This window comes from Gallus gallus, chromosome 5 (genome assembly GCF_016699485.2).
Source record: "Gallus gallus isolate bGalGal1 chromosome 5, bGalGal1.mat.broiler.GRCg7b, whole genome shotgun sequence".
NCBI lineage: Eukaryota > Metazoa > Chordata > Aves > Galliformes > Phasianidae > Gallus > Gallus gallus.
Genome location: NC_052536.1, coordinates 9,913,797 through 9,935,713, shown reverse-complemented (window position 1 = coordinate 9,935,713; position 21,917 = coordinate 9,913,797). Strand labels below are relative to the sequence as shown.

General features: G+C 44.0%; 1 protein-coding gene across 16 annotated transcripts in view; it reads left to right on the top strand.

Moving 5' to 3' along the window:
* Nucleotides 1-21,917, top strand: part of TUB (tubby bipartite transcription factor) — a 129,347-nt gene that overhangs the window by 55,991 nt on the left and 51,439 nt on the right. For 4 of the 16 annotated variants that reach the window (XM_025151386.3, XM_025151382.3, XM_025151387.3 and 1 more), the window contains exon 1: nucleotides 7,151-7,305. The exons of the other annotated variants lie outside the window; for them this stretch is intronic. In XM_025151386.3, the coding sequence (XP_025007154.2) occupies nucleotides 7,268-7,305 (38 nt within the window). In that variant the 5' untranslated portion in view covers nucleotides 7,151-7,267. Of the gene's footprint in view, nucleotides 1-7,150; nucleotides 7,306-21,917 lie in introns of those variants that run through there. 16 annotated transcript variants of the gene reach the window in all.

The following is a 21,917-nucleotide window of genomic DNA, read 5'->3' as shown; positions in this document are numbered from 1 at the left end:
GAGAAAGCCATCCATATACAACACAACACACCTACAGTCATTTAGGATAAATTAGATGTCTGAAAATGGTCTGAGAAGCTGAATAAGAATCCTGGTTTCTGCAAAGCAAAATGAAACAAAAATCAGATAGATTTCACTCAGTCGTCTCCCTTTATGAAAATCTGCACAGGCTCAGATAATTTTGCATCCATTTAATTTCTATAAAATGTTTACTACAGAGATTCGAACTCACCTTCACTATTCGATTTCTTTGCTTTCAGTTCTCACCCCAAAGTGACTCGAGAAACGTCGCTTTACCTTTTATCACACAAGAAAACTCTCTTTGAAGAACTTTTCTTTTTTAAGTGGGAATCTCTTATTACTGCATTCTTTGTATTTTCTTCACAGTGGTCTTTGAAGGTATATGTTTCACTTTGTAATTAATTGCTGCTTAAATACTTACCATTTTATGTCCAGAAGGAAAATTTCAGAAGCTTATCTTTATGTCTGGCTGCCAGGAAAGTTATTTTGAGAGCAACAGTTGCTCCAATTTTTTTTTTTTACAGAAAAATAACAAACAAAATAGCTTTGATTTGTGAGGCGAGTCTGCACAAATCACTGATGAAGTTAATGAGGACAGTGCGTTCATGGTCTGCCTGATGTGGCTGATACAGGTCTCACAGAACTGTTAATTACTCAGCATTGGGCTCTTTGCTGCATAAAAAGTATTGGGCTGAGGAGTGCAGTGTGGCCGTGTCTGTCCTGATACAGGTGCCCCCTGCCTCTGAGAGGGTGGCACCTTGCCTATTTCATGCTGTACTTTTGGGGTTTCCCTTTAAGAGGGGCTGGTAAACAAATGGTCAAGTAGGGCTGCCTGGAACTCCTGGGAGGCCTCTGCAGGTGGGTGCCAAGGGTGGATGTGAAGTGCTGGAGGGACGTTTTGCTGAAGGGAGTGCTGGGTTGCATGATGAACCCATGGAGACTTCCAGGTGTAGGCAGGGAGCGCTCCCCGTGTATTCATGTATGGAGCTACCTCCTTGCCAAAGAGAAACTGCCCCAGAATCCTTCAGAGGAAGATGCTCAGGCTCTTTCTGTTGGACCCTGTTACAGCTACAGCACCGAGAACCTAGTAAATAGTCAACTAGAACCTTTATAAGAATGTTAAAACACAACAACAACAACAGCATCTTTAATCTGGACTAAGTTATTGAATATGGTGGCTTGATAAATGCTTCTGTTGAACTATTTGGCCACAGCTTCCATTATCTATTGTGGTAGAGTGAACAAATGGTGTGGTGAAATCAATAACATTTCTAACTCTTGCAAACAAATTTTCATCCAGCTCTGTATGTTACGTTTAGTGTACGTGTATATTTGAAATTATTATCAGGTGAGGTGCATTAGATCACAATTCAGATGAACGCTGACTAAGCAGTGCACTCTCAGCCTGTCCTTGTATTAGTAAAGACGAAGGATTCAGCACTTGGCACACAGTACACAGAATATGCTTTGTATGCACTGCAGATGGACGTTTCAGTAAAGATGGATGGATCAATTCCTAGCTTACCTAGGGACTTCCCATATCGCTGTAGACAAACTACATTTTTGCTCTTGCCTCAGGTTATCATCTCTCATTTGGATGCAACAATTTACTGTATTACAAAGCGGACGTAAAGAAGTTATATTATAAATAGTTCCATATTTGCTGAAGTGTAGGCGATAGTGGTAAGTCAAGCTAATAAGTCGTATTAATTCTGAATGACAATCAAGTATTTCCATTGCCAGCTGAAATGTACTTAAACCACTACAGCAGAAAGAGCAGCAAAGCAATTATTGCAGTACTTATTCCTGCTCCTTATGGAAAGTTTCACTGGCTATATCTTCTTAAAGAAAGCAAATGAGAAGAATAACTCAATACTATTTAATCTTAGGTATCATTTGAAGACTTCGAGGACTCCAGCACTTTTTCTAATTACGAAAATGCTCAAATATTCTAAAGTTAGTCTTGTATTTTCCTAGCTGCTTTAGCTCCGGAGAGACTAATTTGAATCTTTTTTCCTTGTATGGTGAACTTGACTTCATTTTAATTGCAACAGTATAACAGAGCGTTAATTCTCTTAGACTCTGTGGGTCATTTTTTGTTCTCTGAATAAACCAACTTCTTTCAGTCGTCATGCTTAAAGAAATCTAGAGAGTACAAAATCTAAAGCATAAAATTATGAGATCTTATCGTGACGTTTTGAACAGACCCCTCTGGCAAAGCATTTCTGGTCCTACTAGGAGCATTTCAGTTTTCTGGATTACTGTCAGGTGAAGCCAATGGTTTTTAAAGGCATGTAAATCATGTCTGAAAGGCTATTTGAAGGAAAGGAAAGACTAATATGAATAAATATTTTAGATTTTATCATTTCAGCAGGCTAAAACGTAGAATCAGAATGGTTTGGGTTGGAAGGGACCTATAAGATCATAAGATAAGATGATCATCCAACCCTCCTGCTATAGACCTGTTACTGTTTGCTAAGAGTTTACAAGGCTTTCAGGATGGTTATCCCAGCCAGTTGGAAGAGCCTGTTTTTGTACTGAAAGGGCACCACAGGGTCTTCTAGACTTGCCATGATGACAAAGGGAAGTAGGATAGGTTCCCCTCTTGCAGGCTGAGAGCAAAAAGCTGTGACTTAGCTCAGAGCAATTAAATGAGTAAAAAGCAGAACTGATATTTTGTGAAGGAAAAAAACAAAACAAAAACTCCAAAAACAATCTGAACTGAAAAATTTCATTGATTTTAGGAGAGAAAAACAAAGCAAAATGTGACAGAATTTTCATGGGCAACAAAGTGCCATTTAGCTCACTGTGAACGTAGGCCTGTCTTACAGCCACTAGGAGTGTCCTCTAAAAATGTCTGAAAATATTAAGCTGAAATGGGATGAGATTACCCAATCTTGGATTTAAGCACTATTAGAGGAAAATTCATCCTACGCAATCATCTGTTTGTATAAGCATGTAGTAGTAATGCTAGAGGGCAGTAAAAATGGGAGGCTGAAGGGAACATACCAGAAGAATCCACTTCTAGTGGTCCCATTGGCTTTGGATGAGTGTTCAATGGGACAGCAATTCCGAACATGACAGAAAGTCAGATTATGATAATAGTAGTTTCTTGCTCAAGTGTCAATGACTTCATGCATACCAATCACACGTTAGTCTGTCTCTGTGCAAGAGGTGGATTTTTTCCACCATAGTACTAGAGTTACAGCAGGGAACCAGAGTGTTGGATATATGCAGTGCAAGATTTTGAGAGAGTTTCTAACTGTTGTTACAGGATCTGCCATCAGACCAAAAAGTGACACAGGAGGTGTTAGAAGCAGGCCACCAGTAGCAAACACCAGCACAGCATTGTACATGGTTTGATTTCTAGAGCTGGGGAACAGCTCAGCAATCTTCACTCCTCAGAAGTTACAATTTCCAGTACTTACTTTCGTCATAGGAATATGTTAGAGGTAGGTGTTAGTTTGATACTAATTGCAAATAAAATAAAATAGGATCTCAGTGGAGCTAGGCAAGTTCAAACTGAAGCGACTAAAGCGAAAACGTACTGTTTGGGTGGCTGGGGAACCCTATCCTGATATTGCAGGGTACATTTTATTTCAATGTGTTACTGATTGGTATTTATGCTTCACAGCTCCACAATAAAGAAACAGAAATGTACTTACTGGAATGAGAATAGATGAAATACAGTAAGGCAAAGTGAGCTTTCACAGAGAGAGAAAGAGAGAGGATCAACCATGCAAAGGCTTTGGTAAATCTTTCATACAAAAATTCATCTCCTTTGCAGAGTTTCATCTCCAAATTGTTCACTTTACCACAAAATTTTCTTGCAGAAGTTGAAATTGGTATATCAAAATAAAGCATTTTAGTCATATCAGGGAAACAAGAAGATTTAAATTGGACTTCTTTCTGTTCAAATCACAAGGAGTGTGAGCTTGGCATAAGCCTTATCCAAAGCCCAGAATAGTGAGCAGAATTATCTTTATCATGTCTTCGGTATAGCTGAAGTGTTTATGGCCAAAATTACCACTGAATGCTTTGATTTTACTCACTTTACGTGAGAATTTGCTTCTTTTTGATTTGTGAAAGCTTCAATGCTCTTTATCTTACCTCTGGAGTTTATTCCGAGTTTGTTTCAACGCAATCCAAATGTCACTGCTTGGGAAAAAATGCACTGAACTTGCTGAATTTCACCTCGTTCTGATAAAACCTCACATTCTGCATCTGGTCCCGGTTAGGTGCGGTTTGATTTTAAAATAAGCAAACCAACAAAACACCCTAAACACACTCAGTAAGTTCACGGGCTTTGTTAGGAGCTCTAAGTTTGCAGCGAATGCAGCTAAGTTCTATTTGTCATGGTTGTACTTCACATATTGCGGCTTGATTTTAGATATATTGGAATGGAAAAAGCTACACACAGCCACTTGTGTAGTTACGCCAGCATAAGCACAAAGCTATTCCTTGTCACTTGGGGCTTAAACTCAGAAACATCCAAGCCGATAAAGGAAAACCAAGAAGCTTTCCATAATTATGCCAAATCTGTCCTGTTTGTGATATCATACGCTTTAAAATTCTGAGTAGAAGTGTTTTCTGTGCTATGCTATGGAGCTGATCCAGAGACAACAAACCGTCAGATATCTTTTTAATAAGACCTAAAAAGCAAAGTTCAGATGGGTCTCACGGATGTCATTCACCATTCTTTTTTTTTTTCTTCCACAGCTTAAATGATAACAGCTAAATTGCTCCATCACAGCACAATCAGAACTTTTTGTGTTATTAATCTGTACTTTTAGGAAGGAGCTTGCATGGGTTTCTTATTTTAGACCTTGCTTAGGCTCTGCCTGCTCCCTTTCAAAGGAGTCCTCTCACTTTGATGTCCTGCTCTCTACCCAGATTGCCAGAAGGCTTTCAGTTGCAAATGCAGGTGTTTCCAACTGTTAGATGTAGGCATATTATTCATCAGCTAAATCAGAAAAGGTATTAGTAGGACATTTAATTTACATAGGGGACAAAATGAGAGTAATTGGCGAGGTAGCACAACATACATAAACACGGTGAGATGCATTTTGCAGAGGAGGGCCAAAGTTTGCATTTCTAGTGCTGCTTTCCATGTTTTATATATTCAGAAATCAACCTTTAAAGCACTGTTTTTCCAAGAGATTACATTGCCCATCATGTTGGTATACGAAACTAAGCATGGCTTTTGAGAAGTACAGTTTTCTTTGCAGATAGCATCTGGAAATCATTATCGCTTAAAAAGGTTATTTTTTGCATGCTGGTATTTTTTTCCTAATTTTGTTGTTGTTGTTGTTCTAATGTGAGGGAAACAGCCCCCTGCAAAGGCCAGCTCTTTGCTGAGCTGCTGAAAGTTATCAGAAATGTGAGTGATCAGGCCTGCCTCCCAAGGGCAATTCTGAAGCTTGTGGGATAGCAAAATGGATGCCTCAGTCACTCTCCCGTCGTTTAGCTCTTGCACTGTCACCCACTTAGCTCTGTGCACCGTGTATACAAAGCAGAAGGACATCCAGTGCAGCCTGGTGAGCTGGGACTTTGCTCGGAGGTAGAAATGTGCAGTGCTTCTGTCAGCTGCAGAGGGCTTTCTGCTCAGCTCCCCCACTGCATCCATGGGGGCAGAGTACTGCCGGTAAGAAAGAGCCAGAGCTGCTAGATAGGCAGTAAAAAAGCAAGTGACCTGAGACTGTAAGGTGAGGGAGAATCACTGTGGGGAAGGATTAAGAGGAGGGCCTCCAGGACGCCCTGATGGGCCTCCATTTCTGTACGCCTAGAAACCCTGTGCATTTTGTGTTTGCTAATACAAACGTGGATTCGGGCTATTTCAATTACAGCAGGCGCTTCCATGATTCATGCAGCTCAAAGGTTCAGAAGGGAGCCTTTTGATATGCGTGCACTCGCTCATCTATCACATTTTGCACTTAGGGCTTTCTCAAAGTAGATAATCTAATCATCGGTCTTGAGAGCTTTTGAGACTCTGAAAACAGGAAACTGTTCTTTCCTGGGAGAGTTTCTCCTTCCCTCTTTTCTTTCTTTGCTACAGGGGCCTCAGTCAATGGGCAGGCTTAAAAAGCACACAGCGTGGTACTGAGAGATGGGCACTTCAGTTGGTAGCACTGAAGGCCGCTGTTTTACGTTGGCAGACCGTGCCTGGTGGAAGCTGAGATCTACCAAGGCCGGTGTTCGGCACTGGTCAAGAAGCAGTGAATCGTCTTATCCACATCGATGCATGAGAATTCTTTCTTAGTGGCAGATCCAGTCTTAGACCTCTGGGAAATGTTTAATTCCTGTCTCTGACTTTAAGACCAAATAGCTTTCCAACAGCGAATGATGAAGTACCGCTTCTGTGCCTGCTGAGCATCCTATTATGCTCTGCTGCTTCTTGGTTTTCTGGCCGTGGTCTCACTGAGGTTCTCCTCTCTTTGCCTTTCCGAGGCACCAACCTCGGGCGCTGTTTCCGTAAGGGCACGGCCAGCAGCAGACCGAGTGGAGGAGAGCAGCTGCGAGGCGCCCGGCCCGTGCACCGCGTTCCCTCCTCAGCGGCAGCGCTCGGCCGCTCGGACCGCGGCTCCTCAGCCATTTTGGGCCGAGGCGCTGGGCTGGCGGGCGCTGCCGGCACGGCTCGGCCGAGAGGTGCAAAGCCCAGGCCGGGCTCCGCGCGCCCCATTAACGGCCGCGTGCCTCACGCCGCCGCCCCGTACATGCCCAGCGTCGGGGCGGGCGCCGGCCGTGAGTCAGTGGCGGCGCGGCTGACGGGGCAGGGGCGGGCCCGACGCGGAGGGCGGCCCGGCTCCCGGCGGCCCGCCTCGCCCGGGCGATGCCTCAGCGCGGCGGCAGCGGGGGGGCGGGCGGATAGCGGCAGCGGGGACGCGGCGCGGCCGCCCTGCCTCTGCCTTTCCCTGCCCGCCGCCGGCCCTTCCTCCGCCCCTTCCCTCGCCCCCCCCCCCCCCCCCTCCCCCCCCCTGCTCCGGCGCCCGTCTCAGCCGGCGCTCCGGGCGGGGAGGAAGGGCCGGGAGCCGCCTCCCGCTGCCCCCGGCCGCCCCCTCCCCATGCAGCCCGGCCCGCCGCGGGGAGCCCTCCCCGGGGGGATGTTTCCGCGGCCGCCGCCGGGATAAGCGGCGCCCGTCCGCCCCCGCCTCGGACGGAGGATGCTGCCCGCGCCGCGGCGGGCTCCGACTCGGGCAGCGGCGGCCGCCAACCCCTCCTCGGCTCCGGGCAGCGTCGCCGGCGAGAGATGACTTCAAGGCACCAGGCGGACTGGATCCCCTACAGGTAGGGGCAGCCCCCGCGGCCGGGAGGGTCCCGCGGGGCAGCCGCTTCGGGGCCGCCGCGCGAGGGAGGGCGGGCCCGGTCCCGCCTCCGAACTCGGGGCCGGTCCCGCGCCGCCAAGTTCGGGGCCGCTCCCGGGGGAGAGAGCCGCCCGTCGCGGGCGGGCAGCGCCCCGCCGGCGGCGGAGCCGCGCTCGCTCCGAGGCCGTAAGGCCCCCTCCGCCGCCGGGAGCCGAGCAGCCGGCGGGGCCGGGCACGGCGCGGCCGCCCGTCCCTCGGAGCGGCCGTGGCGAGCGGCGGGATCGTCATGGCAGCGCCCGGCGGGCGGCCGCCATTGGCTCCGTCGTTGCCATAAGCTACCGGAGCCGCCGCGGCCGCTGCCCGGGAGCCCCGTGCGTCAGCGGGAGCCGGACCGGGCGGGAGGAGCGCGCTCTCCGCCCGCATCGCTCCGGCGCTGCGCCCGGCGGGCGGTCGTTGCTGGAGTAGGGGATAGCTCGGTCCTGGGCCAGGAGGGGGGCCGGGGGTGCCGAGCTCGGGGCGGGGATGTGTGCGGTAAAACCCTGAGTGCCGTTCGGGCTGAGCACGTTGCGGCTTCGTTGTTAGAGTTGGAGTCGCCTTCTCAAACTATTGCCAAAAGAATCATGCGCGCCTTAAAAAGGTGTCCTGCGTAACGCGGCGCGGCGTGCTCGCTTCATTCATTCCTTTGCAGAACAGCATTTTCACGTTGCCCGTGTGGGTGCGGGAACAGAGAGCGATTTAGTTAGTTGTGATAGACAATCCTAAGTTCAAAAATACTTACACTGCGCACTTCATGCTAAAGGCAGCTGTGCTGTGGGTCCATTTGTGCCAGGCTAAGTGGCAGTGTTTGCAGTGAAGGTGTGCGAGTGCTGATGCAATGTGACACGCGTAAATCACTCCCTGAGATGGAGAGGAAAAAGGGAACGATGGGTGCCAAAGCGGAGGTCTGTTGGTTTAATCGGTGCTTGTGATCCTTCTAATCAACAGAGGTATGGGAAGGAAAGAAAACTGATTGCAGCGAACCCAAGAATATTGCCGCTTGCTCCCACGGCTTTTTCGGAGCCCGTGTTTTAAGAAGACGTAAGGAATCAGTAATAAGCTTCAAAAATGACTAGCTGGTGATTTCTGATGCAATTTGAAGCCGAAGCAATGAAGGCAAAAATACCCCAAGAACAGCTGCTCGCAGCTCTTCCCATAACCGTTCCCCTGCTCTCCCACCATACTCAAGGTTCTACCCAGGCTAGGGCCAAAAATTCACTCAGGGGTTTTGTAGCAGTGGCTTTGAAGAAGGAAATAAAGAGTCTTGTTTTGTTTGCTTGCTGTGCCCTTAAAGAAGCCAGCAGAGCAGATGCAGTAGATATTCAGAGAAACACTGATGTGACGATGCACGCACGTCGTCTTCACCAATGTTCTTCACAAACGTTGACCGTACCCTTCTGGTTAGCAACTGCTAAAAGCCTCCCAAATCACAGGGCGAAGAAGCTGCCCTCCTGCTCTTTAGAACGGCCTGCTTTAGACTTCTGCCGTGATTTGTGCTCTCCCAAAGGAGCTGACTCATTTTTTGGTTTACAGGGAGCTGACTCCAGAGTTCAAAGTAGGTCTTTGCAAATCTTGTGGCATGTGCTCATCTAAAATATCTTCCAGGATCCCCGAAATGCATTCATCTGGGAAACGGGAATCTGAATGCATGGCATCACGTTTGAGAAAATCTTTTAAGTAAATTAGGTAAATGATAAGTAAATCAGGTCCGAATACTATGTTGTGGAAGTGAAATGTGTAGTGCGAGGGAGCAGCCGGGTGTGCACCTCTTGGAATGCTTTATTCACGCAGTCCACCTGCATGTCTAGAACTCACAGAGCAGATTGCATTTCCACCCTGAAGATGCCGAGAACATTTTAGGTGAATTCACAAAACCTGTTAACCAATTCCTTCTGTGTCAGTGTCGGCTTTTTCATGCTCGGGTGGATGAAAGGTTCATTTTCTTTATGGAACAGAGGTTGTGGTTTGGATACTTTGCCCTGGATGCCTTCTCTTCTCCTTCTTTTCTGTATTCTGCTTTTGAAACGCTAGTAGTGATAGGTTGTGGAGATTTGAGTTTACAGGGTGATAGTAGTAATGTACATCATTTCATTTGTGGCCTTTTTTGTTATGCCCATTTTCTTTGTAGCTTTTATGAATTCGCTTTGAAGTTTAAAGCCCGTGTTTAGAAATCAAAGCTATAAACAGTTGCTACTTATTTATTTGCAAGGTGAAGGATTACGGTTGGATGGGAATTGTGTTGGAGCAGAGCTGCGCTGTAAATTCATGAATCATGGCAATTAGAGCAGCTAAGAAGGTTTCTGAAAGCCTGATTTATAAACAAGTTTTGGAACAGGGATGTGCTTGAAGATGAAGGGTGCCCCACGCTTGTTGCTATGTGTTTATTTGCTATAATATCTATCTTACAGTATCAGTGCTCCGAGGGCAGCAGCACAGGTGAGGTGCTCACCCCTTCTGCAGGGTGCAGTTTGTGATTGCTTGTGCATCGCAATGCAGGTGAGCTCGCTCTCAGCTGCCCCCCGTGGGGAATAGCATTGATAATTTATGAGAGCTGCTTTTTCTAAAGGAAAGGGTGCAGAGAGCATGTGTCTGCTCTGCTCTGAATTAGGCTGTCTTGGCTCAAGTTTTTGAGCCGTATAGAAGTAGCCTAGTGCTGTGCTGTTAAGACATTTAAGTCAGAGCTGGAGGTCTGTGCTCTCGTATAGGGTATAACCGTTATACTGCACGGAGCCTCCAGTTGAGATCAAAGCCCCGTGAGGCCCAGTGTCGAGGCAGGGAGCTGTACAAGCAGGTCATCAGTGGCAATTGCTACCCTGATTCTGGTAGCTGAAATCAACCGGGCGGAAAAGAGAGGAGCGGAAAATAAAGTATCGCTTCGGTTTTGCTGCCGAGGGAAGTAAAAGGAGCAGGGGAAGTTGTAGGGAGTTGGCTGAAGTGGAAATGGGACAAGGCTCAAGGGAGATCAGCGACTGAGCTGGGAGCGAAACAGTCATCCCATCACCGTGCCAAAGGTGGATTTCAGTTGCAGGCTGAGGCTGAGGGGGCTTTTCCATCTCTCATAGGGTGTGCTTTGCATCTTGTGATAGACAGTGGCTCCCCAGCTGTCCTATAATATTTTGACCTCTGCTGCTTTTACAGTATCGATATCCGGACTGAGAGTAAAACTCATTTCGTAACAGGCCGATGGGTCTCTGGTAGTGACAATCTTCTACAGGTTTCTGGCAGTGACAATCATTTGCAAGCCATCTGTGCCAGATTTGGATCGCAGACGGAAAATGGCTATGAAATGTTATATCTCCTCCTGCAGCTCCCCGAGTCGGACGATTTAGACTCTTACGCCTGAGGCTTTTTGGACTTCCCTTAAAGCTGCTTGCATTTAGACATGTAAGCAGCAGCTTTTCTGGAAGATGGCACTTTCTATTAGTAACTAAAAATTGCTGTTCCAGAGAGCTGGATTCTTTTCACACTTCCTCCTCATTGCTCATCCCCTCATACTGATGGCTTATTTTCCAATTCATTTTCTTCTTTCTGTTGTTTCTCTCTATGAGCAGACCCCTTTTTGCCATTTTTCCCTACATCTTGTTGTGCTCGCTTCTTTTCTGTTTCCTTTTTTCTTCTCTGGTTTCAGCTTATTCATGACGATAGAATTCCGTCTTTCCAGCTATATGGTACCTGCAGAAGACCTTCTCTCTGAATGTCTTCTGTTGAATTTGTTGCTGTGTGGTATATGATAGTCAATAAGCGGGATTAGGACATGGTCTGTCTCACACAAATGGGTGGCCGTGGGGAGCTGAAGAATTGTTCTCTCACCTTTCACAGCCTCTTCTATGACACAGTGCCAGGATAATGCCAGCGAGTCCAGAGGGCTCTCAGCTGAGAATATGGCATCTTTTCAGGCTCTGTTATCTTTTGTATCTTGGTAATATTATGCAGATGTACAGCAAGAGAGTCTTCAGTCTGAAGAATTTCCAATTTGGAAGACAGGTGCAAGGGAAGGACATGATGTATGTGCTAAAAGATTAGGGTGACTGTTGGCATATTTACTGCTTTCATTTCTTCATCCAGATGTATGATCATCAGCTTCTTTTGTCTGTTCTGATCTTGAGAAAATAGGAAGAGAACAGTGACTTGAGCAGATAAAAGCTCTCCCAGAGAAGGCTATATAGGGCATGCAAAGGTCACTGCTTCCACCAGCATGAGAACTGTGCAGATCTTGGATGCCAACTCTGACAACTCCAGTGGCCAAGTCATGCTTTCATGAGGTTGAGTTTTATCTTGAGCTCTGGGGTGTTTACCCAAATTTAGTCTTGAACTGCAGATTTCAGTGGAAATCTCATGGTTTCTTTTGAGATGCATGTTAACTCCGAATATTTTAATTCATAATTAATATAGCTCATTTGACGTAGGTAATGAAACCACAGCATGAAGATTTGAGTGGTAGTTTTAATTGTAATCAAGGTTCTAACTACCTGCAGGTGAGAAATTACAAGGTGAGGAAATACCTTGATTAACTTCAAATGGTGACTAGGTTGGAAATTGTCTGCAAGTGAAATACAGTATTTGATCCATGTTTAGGGAAAGGAATAAAACAGGTTTGTCTTTCAGATAGGCAATCAATTTGAAAGCAAAATGAATGAAGCTGAAGGCTGAGCGTCTCCTCTCATGGTATCTGTGCTATGTCAAGAAGTGTAAGGAAAATTGGTCTCACTTACTTCTGAAGTAATTCGTTGCTTAGTCACACTAATAGTACAGCAGCATTTTCAATTGGCTACAGTAACAAAAAATATACTGCAAGGTGTTGCAATTCCCTCTTCCACAGATTAGGGGAAAGTGTTGGCTATATTGTCGAATGTAACAGATAACTTTTCTGGATGATGACTTGAACTAACTGCTTGAGTTGGGTTGAGTAGCCAGTGAGAAACTAAGACGCTCAGTGTACCTTGGAAGGCATCCCACCAATTCTGGCTGATAGAAATGCCAAGACTCAAGCCAGAAGAACGGATTTCCTTTAAATAAGCTTTTCCGGGCCTAGGGATAGTGTGAACTCCTACCTGCCTGTCTCAAATTTTAGGTTAGGTATATGGGGAGATAATACATCTTTTGGGGCACTGCATCTATAGAGCAGTGTTAGGTAACATTAAAGATGTCTGTGCACACCAGTGAGTCAGAAGCTGACAACTGATTATTCAGAGATCCTGAATTTTAAATCTCTTTACTGGCTGGGGCTGCAGATTTAAAAAGTGAAGTACAAGAGAGAGTTGTTATGCTTGCCCTAGAATAACACTGCTTTTGTTTTATTGCTTGTCCTGAAAGTAGAGCTCAGATGCATCTGCACATCATTAAATCTGTGCAAAGATTTAGACATGGAAAACTCTGTAGCTTTGGTTGGTGGAGAACTGGTTAAATTCTTTCCTTCCATGTTTGATCGCTGTGGTATGTCCATGCTGCATACTGCAGTGCAGTCGAGAGGCACTTGGGCAAGCTGCATGTGAGCTGACACGGATATTGAAAGCCATACAACGTCGAACATGCAGAAGGGATTTACCCCTTTGAGGAACGAGGCAGTTCCATCTGTGATGAGCTATGGATTACTGTAAACTGTTTCCAGTATATGCGTTAGGTTGTTTACAGCTAGTTCAGTATCTACCACAACAGAGTTCACAATGTAGATGTAACTTAATTTCAAATTGATTGGTTGTTTTCGTGTGAAAGCGTTAATTTTGGACTCCTAAGAGCTCTCACCTTTTCATTCGCTGTCTACTCTAGCTCTGGCTTTCTAAGTTACGGAATTAATTCTTCTTGGATACATCAGCTATAGTTACATTAATTACAGAATGCCGTGTTAGTGCTTAGAGAAACTGAGCCATCAAAGCAATGCCAAAAAAGGTCTGATATCATGGCATTGCTTCGTGTTTGAGACATCCTGGAAGATGCTTTTTAAATCTTAGCTACTAAATGACATAGAGTAGTACTATTGCCCGGAGGATGGGGTGTGCAAGTTCAAGTCCCTGCCTGAGGTGTTTCCTTCATTAGGAAGGTATTTCTGATGCTCTGGGTGAGGGCCTGGACTTTCAGGTTATTTCTTGCTGTGGGATTAGCCTCTCCTTTCATTTCTTTTTTTTTTTTTGTCTCAGAAATTTTATCCACGAACTGTGGAGGTCATGGAGTTTACAAGATATAGATTTGGTACATTGACATTCATCTTTCAAAGACTTCTGGACAAAAACCAACAGAATCCTGGAGTTGCCACAAAAGGTTTTATTGGTTAGAAAATTGGAAACAAAATTAATAAAAGTTATAATCTCTGAAAGCCATAATTTCACTGAACTAATATAAACAATAACAAAAATCCAAGGACCTGGTAGGGCAATGAAATGTTCATTGGGAATGACCGCTCGGTTGCAGGACTCTGGTTCAGCAACTGCTGAATTCTGCTAAACTATAAACCTTTTGAAATAGAAGAGTTATATTTTAGCATCGGGCTGTTGTAGGCTTACGAGGGATGGAGAGTAGTCGTACATGGTGAGTGCTGAAGGGTTTATGACTGGATTTTCCTTAGTGCTGAGGCCACTCTGATTCTCTGCTCCTTTCATTTCCTGATCACTAGCCTCTTTGAAAATCTGAACCTTCTGCTGAAAATGCTGAATGTGGTGGAGAGGGAAGAGAGGAGAATGGCTATTGACATGCTTAGTGAAAGATCCTTTGTCAAAACAACTCGTTCCCATCTGAAAAAGTTAAACTTACGATGCATTAGAGACATAGAAGTTTTCACTGCATTACACAGTGAGATGTAAATATACCCAATAAACAGTGCTAGGAGCTCTCGAACTAATTCTCTGTGTATTGGAATGAAAATTCAGCCCAAGGATTTTAGTTTACAGCCAGCTCTCAGGTGTTGCGTTCGCTATGGTCAAGCACTTGGATTAATGATGCTAAACATCAGTGCATATTGCAGTAATTAGAAACATGAAGTTGTGTAGGATTTTACTTTTCACTTTGTACTTGATGACTATCTATTTTTTCATCAAAGTGGATGTGATATTGCTTCCCTATTCTTTTTCTTTTCCCTCCGTTAAAGTAGGTCTATAATGAACAATGATTGATTTACTATGAATCATTCCCCAAGTTGATTGTTTTGTTAAATGAAAAGCCTTTGTTTTCTTTTTACATCACAACATGTCTACCTCTGTATTCTAGTGATATTCAGTCCTTCGGGAAATTTATTCACCTTGTTTCTGAGTCCCCCTCTTTTGTACCTGGAAATGGGGTCTGTGGCGTGGACTGTCAAATATCTGGCACTGTTTTTGGGGAGGGCCGTATACGTGCCTCTGGGATAGTGTCTGCACATAGTATGGGTTCAGTTAAATTTGTCAGAAAGCCAATGGCAGTATTTCTTTATAATCTTTCATATCTTTTACAATTATCTTTTAATAATCTTCTAATGATCTTTTAATAATCATAAAGCAGATAAGTATTTCATGACTGTTCTCGCATTCAGGAGGTGTCACCGTGCTCATTTCTGAAATAGATTTTAGGTTCAAATGGAGGTCCTTCTGTCAGCACACGGACACAGGGGAGAGCAGACATTCCCTGGGGAGCTGCATGGTTTGCAGGCTTGCATAGCTTCAACCACACAAACAAGCAGTCACTGTCTGCCACTCCGGTCACTGTTGGTATGGGGCTTCTATGCACAGCCTTCTCCCACTTTGCTGCAGGTAAAGCTAACAGCATGTGTGCTGGTAGCAGTACAGTGCTACCCCAGGATGGCAAACACTTCTGAAGGGTCACGTAGAAGAAGATGGTGCTGCCTGTGCATATGTGGCTTGTTTGTGCCAGCCAGCTTTCTTTCCATAACTTCTGGGCTGAGCTATGCACCATCCTGTGCCACTTTGGGCAAGATCCTGAAAACTGGAGATGGATCTGTCTGCATCTGACAGAACAAAGCTGAATGACGTTGGATGTGGGTGATCCTGCAAGCTGAGATGGCTCACCTTACAACCTTTAATCCTCCAAAAAATACAAACTCCGGTTATGAATGAAAAATGTGCAAGTAAGAGTAATTGCATGCTACATTGATTAAACATTTTTGTGCAGTGGGCAAGTCGTGTTCCATCAAGAAACCAGGAGATATACCTTCATATGTATGTGAGAGGAGCTGAAAACTACTGATGAGGCCTTTTTTTTTTTTAAACTTAATTATTTATTTGTGGTCTGATGTTTAAAATGATCCTTTCTGCCTTACTGAAATGCATTCAGAAATATCTTCCCACAGTGCCAGAAGTGGTTTATTTACTTCGGTTAAAAGGGCCTCTCCAGCTATGTCAGATATAGATTCCCCTGTCACAGAATACATGTGCTTGTGTATTATTCCCACTGTTGCCACCTCTTGCTGGCGTGCACCCGGTGGATTTTGGTGTGGCTGTGGCTTGTGAGCTCAGTGTGGCAGTGCCTCAGCAGCCCGGGTGCATCGTGGCAGGTGCTGCAGTAATGCCCCTGTCTCTTGTGGACCTTCACAGGCTGCACTTTGGGTGTTGTTCTGGAACACGGTGCAAAGGCAGAGGGATGTCACCTGTGTTACGGATGGGAATGCTGCACATAAAGCACAAGTGTGGCTTTTCCAGGATGAGAGATCAGCAGCAGGATCAGGGAAAGAATTATATTTCATTTATCTTCTGCTTCCCACTTGCTTCTAAAGCAGATTATCTTTGTATTGCTTTTGTTTCTGTCCAAGTGAGGATTATGAGGACTAAGCATGTGTAGGCACGAGCAAATGAAATGCGGGATGTTTTTGTCACGTGTTTGGGTTGGAAGGAGTCTTCTGCATATATCAGGTGGTCCAAGGATCAACACAGCTTCTGAAGGCAGGATTACTCGAGCTGTCATTCACAATGTCCCTCTGTGTGAGTTCTCATTACTAATACTGCTGAGTTGAGGCTGTTGAGGCTATTGGAAGTCTCTGGCTCTACTTAGCCATCATCCTTTTCATGAGGCCTGTTGGGCACGGTGCTTTTGTAGGCTATGCCCCTCTTTAATTTCAGTTGAAATTTAACAGCTGGAGAAAAAAAAATACAAATGTGATGAATTCATGTCTTATTTCCTGAAGGAAAGAGGCATAAATCTTGATGGACAGATAGAGAACTGTCAGTGAGAGTTGGAATTTTGAATGCTCTGGTGAAATTTTATTGCAGAACCACTGTGGAATGAGAGTTCTTCCTAAAACTTCCAGAGATGCACTTGTTCACTGCTTTCTGCCTTTATGCCAATTCATAGAATCATGGAATGGCCTGGGTTGAAAAGGACCACAATGATCATCTGGTTTCAACCCCCCTGATATGTGCAGGAAGATCCATTTTCCACAGGAGACAACCTAAGTACTTCTCAAACAACTGAACGTTTTGAATGTAGTTCTACTTGCGTGACATGATTTGCTTCCTGTTGCAGAAATCAGCCACAAATCTGATAATCACTTATTTTTGTCTGCGTTTTGCACACAATTGAATTGAACACGTTGCCCACGAGGGAGCCAGCAGTGTGTTTGTTTACAAGGCCCTGTGTGGTGCTTCAGTCCCCAGGGGAGACTGCTTTTGTTAGAATTGTTGCCAACAAACATTATAGCGGGTGGAGCAATTAAAACAGCAACTTCAGTCACAGATTAATAAACAGATATATGAAAAGAACGGTGAAAAGCCCTTGCCTGCAATGCTTCGTGGCTGATTTCATAGCACCCAAGCATCTTTGTTCATCAAGAACTCTTTGTCTTATCCTTCCGTTGCTTGCTTTCAACAGGTTAAACACAAGTTTGAAATAGCCTGGATGTGTATGTTTTATTGTCGTTTGGGTATCCACAAAAAAAAAAATACCGTGAGACTTTGCTGTTCTGTTTGTCAACATCATCTTTCTTAATCAGTTAATCTGATCTACTTTGGCTGCAATCTGTTTAGTTACACAAAACCAAAGATGGTTTATCTCTAGGCTTTTTAAATGACACACTGGAGCAAATGCAATTACGCTTGTTTTCTTTGTTGAAAAATGGAAAGCACAATATCCAATACCTGTTCTATCTTGAATTACCTCAGGACCTGTTTCTGTCACACTTAACCAAATTTGCTACGAAGAGCAAGGCTTGTAGACCTGATCTTTCTCTACAGCTACGCTGTTACTAAGATTAGAAGTAGAGATGGTTCTATACGGATTTCTTTTTAATTAAAATATTTGGGCTGGGAAACACTTTGCACTTTATTCTAAACATGTAGAAAGTGCAAAACAACTCATTTCTGGTTATTCTTTTATCTTGAAGCGAGATGTAAACACTTAAGGAACAGTACTTCTCATGGTATAATTGAGTACTGACAATTTGCTTAAGGTCTGTTTTCTGAATGCAGGGGTTGAAATTCAGTGTAGGACTATTATTCATTAAAAAAGTAAACCCAAACAACATCAAAGGGAATAAGAAACAAGAAAACCCAAATGCAGTGACACCCCATCTTCTGCATGTCTGAGCGAGGCTTTAAAAAGGAGAATTTCTTTGTTCCGTGTAGTAAGAAAAATATATCAGTAGATTTTCCTACGTTATTTCTGGCTAATAAACTTAGCTGTGTTTCTGTGGTTTCGTAATATACCCTCATCTCACTGACAAGAGAAGAAAAAGACAAGGGGAACAATTTTTATCATACTGGTAAATGAACTGCAATGTTTGCAGTATATGTACTTAGCGTGAGAACACCCATTGAAGCTGCGGATTTTGCTCTCCGTTTTGTTTCTAGGAACTGACAAATGTATAATTTGCAGTCCTATGTAATTATCATCTGATTCCGGAGAGCTTTAATCTCTACCAGTGTCTAGAAATATATCATATGAGTGTGAGTTTTCAGTATACGGTGTGTGGGGATTAATGGCGCAACCTCAATGAGAATTATGCTGCTTAATTCCTCGGATATCGTGCTGATATCGTTTCCTTGAGCTTTTTGACAGGTGAAGTTCCTCTGAAAATGTGTAGTGTTAAAGGACTGACAAAGTGTGCTGGTGGTCTGTGTGATAGCTCTTTCTTCGTTTGTTTAAAAAGAAAAGCAACGAAATTTGACTCACCGTTTTAAAGGAAATTATTTTGCACTGTCTTATTTTAAGGAAATGCTTACTCTTCTTGCATATGAATATATATGCGAATCTTCAAAACGATCAGAAAAAATCATCTTGCTCATTTTCTCTCTTTTTTTTCCCTCCTCCTTGGTTTCTAACTGATGGAGCTGATGAATATTTGACACACAGTTTACAAAACAAAGACAAAAGTGAACAATTTCTTGTCAGCCATTTTTTGGTGCTCGGAATTTTACATACTACAAGTGAGCATTTCTGTTGCAAATACGAGCATACTTAGCCATTTGTGCAGCCCACTGACTCCAATGGCAATATTAATGCCCAGCAGTAATGAGTTTTGTCAGTCCATGCAGTATCAGAACTCTGAAGTTAAGCAATGTGCGTGTATGAGACAGTGAAAATAATGTTCTGGAGTCTGAACTACATTGCCTGGGAGGCCTATGGAAAGCCTCGTACAGCATCACTCAGACTAACTTTCTACCACAGTCTGTCCCACAGTTCTCATTTTTTGCTGGTCACACGTGTTCTCATATGTGTCATATGTGATGCAGTGCAAAGTTTTGCCTTGAGAGCTTGCTGTATCAATTAACTGCCCAGCTGTGAAGGAATTCGATATTGAAGTCATACCAGTGAATGATGGTAGTTTTCGAAACCGCCTTAAAAAGGCACTAGTAGTTTTCTAGGTTTTATATACATAATTTAGATTTCCATTAACTATTGTAATTTTCTGAATGAAAAAAATGCTTTTTTAGGTTGTATTTTTTGTCACAAAGTTTTGATGATAGGAGTGGGAAACGTTAACAGTCTTGATGAGATCTACTGTAATCCTGTAGGGTTGAACAAGAAGAACTCAGAGTTGTTTTTGCTTCCTAGTTTAGTTCTCTTCAGTACACTTTCTTAGGTGCCTCAGCATTCTTGTGTTTAACAAAAATGGTCACAGAGTACAGTCAGTACTCTTCTGATTCATAATGAAGATGGAAATAAAGAAAACATTACCGCAAGTAGCAAATATTTGATCTATTTAAAATTTGTTTGATTCATTTGAAGTATTTAAAGCTGATCTGCCAAACTAGGTATATGAATTCACTTTAGTGAGCAGTTAAAATTTATGAAAATCAAAGATGATGTCTCCGAAGATTGTGGAACAGATCCTTCTGGAAGCAATGTTGCAGACGTGCAAGACAAGGAGGTGATCTGAGATCACAGCTTGACCAAGTGCAGATCATGCTTGACTAATCTGGTGGCCTTCTGTTTTGGAGAAATGGCATTGATCAGCAGGGGAAGACTGACTCATATCATCTACCTGGACTTCTTTGAGACCCCTGACTCGGTCCTGCACTATGTCTCTAAATCGGACAGAGATTGATTTAAAGACGTGACTATTCAGTGGATATTGAATTGGGGGGATGGCTGCAGCCAGAGGGTTGTGCTCAGTGGCTCTCTGTCGAGGTGAAGGCCGGTGACAAGTGGTATCCCCCAGAGTTCCATCTTGGGGCTAGTGCTCTTTAACATCTTTGTCAGCGATCTAGATAGCGGGTTTGAGTGCATTCTTAGCAAGTTTGCTGATGACATGAAGCTGAGTTGTTGCAGTTGATATGACAGAAGGAAGAGATGTCATCCAGAGGGACCTATGCAAGCTTGAGAAGTGACCCCACATGAACCAAATGAGGCTCAACAGTACCAAGCGCAGTGTGTTGCACTTGGGTTGGGGCAATCCCAGGCATGAGTGCAGACTGGGAGAAGAACTCATTGAGAACAGGGTGGTGGAGAAAGACTTAGGGGTTCTGGTGGATGAAAAAATTGATGTGAGCCAGCAGTGTGCTTGCAGTCTGGAAGACCAATTGGCTGCATCAAAAGAGGGATGACCAGCAGGGAGAGGAGGAGGTTATCCCCCTCTGCTCTTACCTCCTGAGGCCAGGCCTGGGGCTCCCAGTCCAAGAAAGACATGGAGCTGTTGGAGTGGGTCCAGAGGAGGCCACAAAGATGATCAAAGGGCTGGAGCACCTCTCCTGTGAAGACAGGCTAAGGGAGCTGGGCTTGTTCAGCATGGCGAAGAGAGGCCTCAGGGGAGAACTCATTGCAGCCTTCCACAACTTACAGGGGGCTTATTTAAAAAAGAAGAGTGACTCTTTATCACGACAGCTATAGGAGAGGTGGGAATGGTTTTAAATTAAAAGAGGAGAGATTTAGATGAGTAGGAAATTCTTTGCTTGGAGGGTGATGAGACCCTGGAACAGGCTGCCCAGAGGGGCAGTGGATCCCTGGAGGCCAGATTGGGTAATCTGAGCCAGTGTATGGCAAAAGGGGATATGCCAGATAGGAATGCTGAGACTATTTTTTGATGCATGATTTCCAAGCTGAAAGGCATATCTGGTGCCTGTTGGCTAAAGTTGTGGAACACAATTTCTTAAATATCTTAAAGACCCAAAAACATCTAATGAGGGACACGTATTTTGTTGACTGCACTGTAGTTCAACAGTTTTCTATTTTCCATTTTTAGTAATTCCACCTCCTATCTGGTTACCTTGCAGGCAGGATGTTATTGTGAACCCCTTCCAGTTATCCAAGTATGAGAATTCCTGAGTGGAGGGTAAAAAAATGGGCTGGACTCCGGAGTTTAATTCACATCTGCTGCACTGCTGAGCCTCCTTGTATCAATGACAACCTTTGAATGGTTTCCAGCATGCTGGTTCATGTACCACGAATTAGAAAAGATTACATGTTTCATTTCTTTTGAAATTGTCTTTGAATGCTATTGGCATTATAATGTTTTAGACAGAAGTGAATACTTCTGTCTCATTTAGAATCATTTAAAAAAGAAGGGGGGGTGGGGGGGGGGGGGGGGGAATAGTCAACACTCACAATCTTATTACTGTGTTGTTTTTCTTTCCTATGATTGCATTCATGCCTGAAAGACTATCATAAAAAGAGTCTTCCTTTGTGAGAGCACTGTATATGCACACAGTGCAAAACAGTTTTCTATCTCCAGTAGTTCATTATAAGTCAAAATCCCAGCCTATAAAGGGTTTATACACAGGCATCTTTTCATGCTATGAGAAATTAATGGGAGCACTTTCATGAGACTGAATTAACATGGTTCAGGGGCAGGGCTCAAATATGTGGATCAGGCTGTGCTGAATACCCTCATCTGCATAGAGTGCTGTTAGAAATAATGACTTCGTTTTCCCTATTGTGTACCAACCCTAAGCCAAGTGGTGCTCAGTACTCTTGCCAGCCAATGATACCTTACACATCTTCAAATATATACGTGCTCAGGCACCAGAATCTGATGAACTCATTTCTCCACTGGAAAAATGGTCCAATTTTGGCAGGTTTTTCTATTTTTGCTGAGATTAACTACAGAGAATGAACTCAAACCTAAACAGAAAAACAAAACAAAACAAAAAAAAAACCTTGCTTTCTACAGTTCCAGCAAGAGAAATCCTAGATTGGATTATAAAGATA